Source organism: Ochotona princeps, chromosome 21 (assembly GCF_030435755.1).
Source record: "Ochotona princeps isolate mOchPri1 chromosome 21, mOchPri1.hap1, whole genome shotgun sequence".
In the NCBI taxonomy this organism is placed as follows: Eukaryota; Metazoa; Chordata; class Mammalia; order Lagomorpha; family Ochotonidae; genus Ochotona; species Ochotona princeps.
Window position 1 is genome coordinate 38,825,911 of NC_080852.1, and position 8,833 is coordinate 38,834,743.

At 58.2% G+C, this 8,833-nt stretch overlaps 1 protein-coding gene across 1 annotated transcript; it reads right to left on the reverse strand.

Moving 5' to 3' along the window:
- Nucleotides 1-994: 994 nt before the first annotated feature.
- CAV3 (caveolin 3) lies at nucleotides 995-6,975 on the reverse strand. Its single transcript, XM_004581280.2, has 2 exons — nucleotides 6,673-6,975; nucleotides 995-1,654 (listed from the first exon to the last, which is right to left on the reverse strand). The coding sequence occupies exons 1-2, from the start codon at nucleotides 6,784-6,786 to the stop codon at nucleotides 1,313-1,315; spliced, it is 456 nt and encodes a 151-aa protein (XP_004581337.1). The 5' UTR covers nucleotides 6,787-6,975; the 3' UTR covers nucleotides 995-1,312.
- Between the last annotated feature and the right edge of the window lie 1,858 nt (nucleotides 6,976-8,833).

The window sequence follows — 8,833 nt, forward strand, 5'->3', positions numbered from 1 at the left end:
TGCACCCTACAAACTCCTTCCAGGGGGACCTTCTAGAGCTGACATGGACATTGGAGATCATCTCATGGGTGAGGTAGCTGAGGTCAGAGGCGGGACTAGCACGGAGGCTGTGAATGTCCCCACATCCCACGTGTGCCTCACCCCACCAAGCTCCCTCGTGCAGGTTGCCTGTGTGGTGAGAGCAGGCCTGGGAAAAGTGCCGAGGGCTGTGCCCCTTGCTGCGCGTGAGGCTGGGGCATTGGTCTGGTGAGAGGGAAACAAGATCGGCCTGAGGGGCAGGGGTGGTCTTTGCTGCAGGACTTGTCAGAGCCTTTAGTATGTAATGTCTGCGGAAGAGGCAGTGTTTTCAAACAGTGGACACAACAGCGCCTCCCTGGCAGCAAGTGTGGCCGGTCCTGGGTCTGCACAGAGGCTGCTGGGCTTTGGGCGTTGGGTTTCTGTGGGGGCAAGAGGTGGGCCCCCCTTCCCTTCTGTTCATGCCCACAGCACCTCCCTCCCGGCCCACCGTGCATGTTTGGAACCTCATGCCTTCAGCACAGCCAGGGTGCACGGGGTCTCAGGAGCCGCAGGGCAGATGCAGAGCGGTGTAACCCCTGGCCCTGTCCTCAGGGTAAGGAGTAAGGCTCAGCCAGCCCTGCCAGCCCAAGGCCTGCTCATCCGGCAGCCATCCTGAGGAACCGCAGGCCACAGGCGCAGCCAACCAGTGGAATCCTGGGCCGTGCAGACCCGGTCTGGCTCTCGGATTTCACCCAGCCCGTGCCCAGTCAGCTCTCCCAGCAGACACGCCCGTGTGGAGTCAGGACACACCTGCATTCTGTCATTCTCACGCACACCAACATGCACATATGCGCACAAGTACGTTCGTGCACATGCAGACATGTGTGACACACAGAGGCATCCTGACACACATGCATCACTTGTGTGCACACACATGTGAACACATACATCCCCACCAACATTGCCAGCAAGCACACATGGTATTCCCTTATTGCGGACCTTTATTGCTGCTGCCCTCTCTCATTGGCAGTCACCAGGGGCTTTCCTGGCACACGTGGGCAGGCTGCCCCTGAGGAATCCTGGGCTGCTTGGGATCATCACAGTGCAAGTGGACACAAAGACTTGCAGTAGCTGCCTCTTAACCAAGCCCGCCCGGCTGCCTGGGGTGTGAGGGTGGAGTGAGGAGGGAGGGAGGGCTATCTGTTCTCCCTGGCTTCCCTGTACAAGGTGTCCCCATCTTAGGTGGAAGGGAGCAGTCCCTGCAGAGAAGGGGGGCAGGAAGGGGACATGGTGCGGGGCTGGGTCTCCACCTGCCTCAACCCTCCTTCCGCAACAGGACCTTCACGCTGCTGCACATCTGGCCCAGCGCGGCGAAGAGCGGGTTACAGAAAGTGCGGATGCAGAGCGAGTAGATGTGGCTGATGCACTGGATCTCGATCAGGTAACTCTTGATGCATGGCACCACCGCCCAGATGTGGCAGAAGGAGATGCAGGCGAACAGGAAGCCCCAGAGCAGGGCCAGTGGGACCCCCAGCAGCGTGGACAGCAGCCGGTAGCACCAGTACTTGGAGACGGTGAAGGTGGTGTAGCTCACCTTCCACACCCCGTCAAAGCTGTAGGTGCCCACGGGCTCTGCAATCACATCTTCGAAATCCACCTGCAGAGGGAGGAAGCAGGACCTTAGGCCTGGGCAGCAAGGCCCATGCAGGCCTGGCCACACCCCAAGAGCTGTAACACTCCCTCACACCCACACACCAGGGATTCTGACCCGGGGCTTCTGTGGGGTTCGGGAGCCTGTACTGCTTGGCCACGTCCTGATTGTGATATTTGGAAAAGGCCCAGGTCGGGAAGGACTCTTTAGGTTTACAAAAGAGGAGCCCCTGGCATCTGCCACATCCAGTTTCCTGTGGTAGAGGAGGGGCACAAGCCTGGAGCTGCCCTGTCCTCAGAGCTTCCAGGCCCAAGAAGCCGGCCACTGTGGGTCCGGGGCCTCCCAACCCTGACCTCTGTGCAGCCATCACACTTACTGAGTTCTGTGCACACCCCAAGGCCTGACTCCTGCTGGCTGCTGGCTGCTGGCTGCTGGCTGCTGGCTGCCAACTCCTGGGCTCTGCACACTGCCTTACCATGAGGCCCCAGACAGGACCCCTGCCTGAGCCCTCCTGGGCTGGCCTGAAGGACCTGCACAGGTGACCCAGCCCTACCTCCTCACCTTGCAGCTGGGCACACAGCTCCAGCATCCCGACTCTGTGGGCTCATGGGTCATGCTGGCTGGCTCGGACTGTCCAGGATGGGGGTAGCCCCCTCCTCTGCTAGCCCCTCCCCCTCCACGGTTCAGCAGTTTGCTCCTCTTCCCTTGTCTTCCTCCATTCCCCCCATTTGGTGGGCTGTGCCCAGTCGCTGACACCAGTACTGCCACCCCTATGGCTACCTATTATCTGAGCTCCCTGGAGCAAGGTACTTAGCTCTCCTAAGCATCAATTTCCAGAGAAGCTGTCCAGAGATGAAATGAGTGAAGGAGAATTGCTGGGAACAGCGTGTGGCTTGAGGGCCTGGTCAGTGGCTGCTTATTGCCACTGCTGGTGGAGACGGACAGAGCTGGACGCCCAGGGGTGGGTTTGTGCACCAGCGCAGTTGGGGACCTGGTGACAGAGTCTGCAGAGCCTTCAGCTCCTCTGAGCTTCATCTCCTGACCTGTAAAACGGGGTGAGATTACTTATAACCTTGTTGGAAAGAATGGAGAGGATGCTTCTCCCATCCACGCCTCCACGTAGCCATGCCCATTGGTCTGTCCACCTACCCTTCTATTTATCCACCTGTCCGCGTGCCTGTTCATCTACTCATCTGTCACCCATCCACCCAGCTTGGGTCTGTCTACCCATCCACCCAGCCCTATTATTATCTATCTATCATCTATCTATCTATCATCTGTCTATCTATCTATCTATCCATCTATCTGTCTATCATCTGTCTGTCTTTCTCTCCACCTACTCACCTACACATGCGTTCATCCAGTCTGGTTACTCACAGAGGACCCATGGTGTGCCAGGCACAGCCTCTCCTGGGAGCCTGTAGCACATTCCTTGGCACCTGGCAGGTGCTCAATAGTAAGAAGTAGCTGAAATCCAGTCAGTCTCCAGGTGCCCCAGAACAGACGTGTGTGGGTGTAGCTCCCCAGGGGAGCTGCCACATCCTCCTGTCCCTCATTTTCTGCCTGTGGGGACGTTCCCGCAGCAAGGACCTTTCTGCTGTGTCTTTTAATTGCTGATTTTTCTCGGAATCCCTTGGTGCGGGCATCTGAATGATTTCCAGGGATCACTGTTGAGTGCTGTGCCGGGCAACGCTGTGTTTTCTGTGAATTGGAACATGTTGCGGGAGGTGGGGGAGTGCGTGCTGGGCCGGGGGCGGGGGTGGGGTGGGCAGCTGTTCCACTGGCAGGATCTGAGGGTGGAGTGTACTCTAGCTGAGGTGTTCTACTTGGAGAGGTATTTAGGGGCCCAAGCCACCAAGCCAGGATGCCGGAAGCATGTGGTGACATTATTCCTCGGTATCTTTTTCCTGAGTTGTGGGGCCATTGCCTGACCCGTGGGGCTTGGTGTGCAGCTGGGGATTGGGGTGGACGTGGGCAGCAAGGGCTGGGGTTGCTCATGTCGCTGGAACCCAGACTCCCGCTCTGGCTTGTTTATTTTTGGAACAGCAGGAGAGAGTTGATTCATATGAATCAGCCAGTGTGCCCCCACAGTCCCAGGAAGGCAGGGCCGGGTGTGGCCTGAGGGTGCGGGGGAGGCCAGCAGTTACCCCTGGCACAGACCTCTCCCCAGTGCCCTGTGAGAGTCTGTCCTGCAGCAGACTGGCCCTGGACAACGCAGACATGGGGCATCTCGAAGCGGGAGGTGGGGTGGAAATAGTTCCAGCAAGAGTGAGCATTTGGGCCCAGCTTCCAGCTGGCCATTGAACTGCTGTGTGTTTGAGGCGTGGAACTTTCCTTCTGAATTGTTGAGATCTTCCTCCTGCCAACCCCAATACAGAGTTGGGTCTAGGTCTCCTAGGGACACACAGGCCTGCCTGGCAGAGACCCAGTTCCTGCACCTGTTACCTGACTTCTCACACAGAAGACTATGCTCACTGCTCCCCAGCACCCCCAACAGGTGGGTTCAGGAACTGAGGGGAGGTATTCAGAAATGGTAGTTCAATGCCTGCAGTGATTTTATTTTATTAAACCCCCGATCATCATATAAAATTGTTTCTATCTGCACATCCACTTGTCGGGGTACTGCTTCCAGGATTAACTGCACACAACAGAACTCGATCAGTCTGAGAGGACCCAGCAACTTGCATGATGCACGCGGCCCTCACGGTGCCCCTCTGGCCATGTGCCTGCACCTGCTTCTCTGCATGATGGCAGGAACAGGTAGGGTGATGCCCAGTTAGCCTGATGGCACAGCCCACATTAGGCCCCCGGACCCTCCCTGCTCTGGGCCATGACCCAGTGCACAGGGAAGGAGGCTGGGCCTGGGATCTGGGATGGGCACACAGGGACCTAGGTTAATGCAAAGAGCTGGGAACAGTGGGAGGAAAGAGGGGGCTACAGGGCAGGAGGACAGAACCTGCTGGAAGAACTCCAGAGCGTCCCACAGTGTGTTGCCTCCCACCCCTCACCTGGCCTCTTCCCTGCAGTCCCTGCTCTGCCTCTCAGCAGACTCACAGGTTGGAAAGCAAAGGAATGGTACAGGAGGGTGCGTAGAAGGAAGGCCCCGCAGGCCCAGCCTCTCGGGGCTCATGAACTCTGGAGCCGCATCCCACGTGGAATCTAGGCTTGCTGTAGGCTTCCTGGAGGAGTTCTGTGCGCGTGTGGTTGAGGGTGGGAAGGAAGTGCTGTGTAGAAGGCCTCAGGCCCGTCTCCCTGGATCCGAGAGGATCCAGACCCACACTGTGTGACACTCTGGTGTCCACCAGGGCTGCTTTGGGGCTTGGCCAAGCCTGCCCTGAGCCCGTCAGAGGACCTGGGGTGACGTTGGAGTCCTGAGGCATGCGTGGGAGAGGGGAGTGGGCCTTTGTGGCTTGGGTATGATGACAGCGGTGAGTCAGGCCCCTCCCTGTGGCTCACAGCATCTCCTGGGGGTGACACAGAGCAGGGATGTGTGTGTGTGTGTGTTGGGGGGGATGGTCCAGGCTTCCTTCCTTCATCTGTCCACAGACCCTGCCTCCAGCTGAGCTCTGTCGCACCTGCTGATGGAGCAGTGAGGTACTGCCCCTGCTCCACTGTCCAGGCAGAAAAGCCTGGCTCGAGCTCATGTGTGTTGCATGAAACCCAGGGTGGTGCCCCTAGCAGAAAACGTGCTCAGTGACACTTTATGTCTGGTGTGTGTCACCTGCAAGTGTTGCTCCCCAAGGCAGTGTTTCCTACAGCACTCTAATACCCCGGAGACTTTCATCAGTAGGAAAGGGAATGAAAATATGAGGGCTTTGGCAGTGAAAAAAATGGAAGGCCATGAATATTCAAATGTTCCTGGCAAATGCTTCTTATGGAAAAAAAGATGTAGGCATGTATTCCAATCTGTTATTTTTACTTACACCAAGATATGTTTATCTTCTAATTGCATTTTCCATGAACTCTTTGAATAGATTTCCCCCACCCCATGACTGATGGTTTCTATGGAAACAACCTATGGTACAGTGTGAGCTGTCACATGAGTGTACTATGTGAAGGGGCAGCAAGAAGCAGCAGCAACTGACCACCTGGAGGAGGTGGCCAGGTTCCCTGAAGGAGCTGGTGAGGGTTGGGCCATGAAAGTTGAGTGGGGCATCCACCATGTGCTGGAACTCCTTCCAGGTGACCCCTTCCCAGGAGGGCATGGGCTGTATCCTGCTGGGGGGTGGCCTTCATGTGCCAGAGCAAGCCTGGCAGAGTGTGAGGCCTCCCCTGGAGCAGTATCACCAAGGGGTGTCAGCCCAGCCCTGGGCTCTACACAAACCCTCAGCCATGGGGTCCCAGGAAATGTGGACCCGTGCAAAGCATTTAAATTCCACTACCTTTGAATTCGATGTTCTAGTCTTTGATTAAGATGTTTCTCCCGTACTCAATGTGTGGTCCCATGTCGCAGGTCACACTGGGCCTCTATGGGCTGAGGTTCTGGCGGACCCTGTAGAACCCAGGGCCCCTGGCCGTGTCTGAAGCTGGGGGCTCTGCAGCCCCCTCAGTGAGCCCTCTGGCTGCAGGGCGGGAGGCTGGATGGAGGGTGTGGATTTGGGGTCATCAGCCAGGAAAGAGGCCCTACTTCAAGCTATGGGGTGAGGGCAGGGACTCCCTGGTGGCTGCACAGCAACCTTAATACTCCCTTTCAGTGACCCAGTGCTCTCTGGGCCTGGCCCAGGCCCTGGGGTGAGCAGGTGCTGGAGGAGAGGCTGGGCATGGCTCTTTGGGGGACTGTGAATGTCCCACTACAGAGACCATAGAAGTGGCCCCTGGCCTGGGAGAGGACCCCGTGTGGCCGTTGGTCACTGTTCCTCCTGGGCCGTCGGCCAGCAGCAAGCAACAGAGGCTCTGGTCATGAGGTCGCCTGCCGGCCACACTTGGCCACATCTAGGCAGCAGGTTCCACTCTTGCCTGCAGTTTGGGGACTGGAGCCGTCATTTAGCATCTGAGGCCAGATCTGGGGAGGCCGTGGGGCCTACCTTGACAATGTCCTCATTGATGTTCTTGGGGTCCCGATTCACCAGGTCGATCTCCTTGAAGTGGATGTCCTTGACCATCTGGGCCTCCAGGTCTGTGTGCTCCTCGGTCATCATAGTGGTACTGAGGGGCCCACGAGGGCCACTCGGAGCCGTGGGGCCGGCGGGGCGGCAGCCCTGGGGGCAGAGACCAGCTCAGGGTCCCCGCCTGGAGCCCCTACCAGCTAAATAGGCCCCACCCTGGGCGCCGGCTGACAGCTGCCCCACATAACTTAGCCCTCGCTCGCGGGAGCCGCCCGTGGCAGGCCTCCAAGCTAAAATTAAGACTGGAGCGTCCTGGAGGGCCGGGCTTGCCTTAAAGGGGGCGGCGGCTGGCACCTGGGAGGCAGCATTCCCCCTGTGTTGCCTGCACAGGGGGCCGGACGAGGGGCTTGGAGCGTGCCCCACTGCGCGCTGTCGGGGGGCTCTTCCAGGGGTAGGAGGGAGCATTGCCCTGCTAGCTCTCCCTTCCACCCACCTGCCTGGTGACCCTAGACGCCCTTGGCCTCTGGGTGTCTGTGATTTGGAGGAGTTCAGCGCTGAACTCAGGCGTGAGCGGCACCCATCTCCGGGTGCAGGGTTGGAAGTTGGTCCGAAGGAAGGGACTGGGAGAAGGGACGGATCTCTACGCTACCTTGTGAGAAGAGCCCGGTCCATCAGCTTTGGGACCTGGGGCCAGCCATGTTCCCTCTTGGGTCCTCCATAGGTGATACATTTTGCTGTGTTGGTTCGCTCACAACGCTGCGCTCACACATATGTGGGAGAGCCTAGCGGGGCACGAGCAGGCACAGGTGGCCCTGACACACAAGGTGTGCAGAATACGCTGGAAGACCACGCCAAGAGGCTATGGGCAGGGAGGGAGGGTGCCCTGTGTGCCTGGAGATTTAGGAAGGATGCCACGTTCTGACTTCACAGACACTTTGGGGTAGGAGAGGGGGAAGCTTTGTAGATGGCGTGCAGGGTGATTTGGACTTGGAGGGGGGGAGGGCGTCCTGAGACAAGACTCGAGGCCCTGGGGCCTGGGGCTGGGGGAGTGGCACGCCCGGGCTGCCAGCATGCTGGGCACTCCCACCAGGCCAGGGTGATGAGCACAGAGGGAACTGCTCCTGAGTCCCCCAACTCTGCCCTGCTCAGGCTATACCTGGAGCCTTGCTGGGACTCTGCACTTAAAGGGGCGGGGTAATGTGGTATGGGGTGGAGGAGAGAAGCCACAGAACCTGCTGGTGAGTGAGTCGCATGTGGCTTGGCCTCCCCCAGGGCCCAGTGCAGAAAGTTGCTCCAAAGGGAGCCAAGTTTTCCTGGGAGGTAATTGGCTGCTCCCTGGGGCCGAAAGGTGGAGGTGTCTGGGAGGGGGTGGAGCATTGGCAGTTGTTGGGTGGGATGGGGCCTGTTTTAGGGGGACTCCCCACCTACAGAGCCTGCATTGGAAAGTGACTGAGAACTTTGCCATGGTGAAAGCAAACTTGGCTTCAGCTGTAAACAGGTGGCTGTGTTCCAGGCTCTTGGCTGTCCCTACCACCCCTGGATGTGTGCGGGTCCCTGGTCCCAGGTCCTGGGGGTTCCCTGTGCTTCCTGCCTGCTGGCTCTTGAGCGTCTGGGTCCCACTGCAGCTGCAGTAGCCACGTCCATGCCCCGTGCCCATGGCCCCATACACATCTTCACCCCCTCCCCTCCCCTGGGAAAGGCAGGTCTGTGGTGGTGATTCTCTGGAGCAAGTAGGGATGGGGGAGTCTGGAATGCTCAGCTCCTGGCTCAAACTGCCCTGCATTCTGAAGTCCCAAGCCTCAGGACCCCGAGCCTATAAGGAGGCCAGGACCTTGCCCAGGGGTGCAAAGCTAAATGCCTTCAGAGTCAGTGCTGGCAGCAGGGAGCTGGGGGAGTGGAAGAACACACCCCTGTGCTTGGAGCTGCGGGAAGACACAGGCCAATACGGTGCAAACAGCGAGAAGCGTCTGCCCAGCCCAGAAGCCAGTCCTGGTTCGCAGACAAGTGCTCCTTACTCTTAAGTTACACACAACTACATTTCATTGATGAATGTTTCACACATTTCACACCCAGGTTAAACATTATGACAGTTAATATTCCACATTTTAAGGGAATGGGCTATGCACAAACATATTTTTAA

What these genes read in the sequence shown, in the direction of transcription:
- CAV3 (XM_004581280.2), bottom strand. Translation starts at nt 6,786, where the DNA reads ATGATGACCGAGGAGCACACAGACCTGGAGGCCCAGATGGTCAAGGAC. An exon ending in TCAATGAGGACATTGTCAAG is followed by an intron (nt 1,655 to 6,672) that starts GTAGGCCCCACG and finishes CTCCCTCTGCAG; the next exon opens with GTGGATTTCGAAGATGTGAT.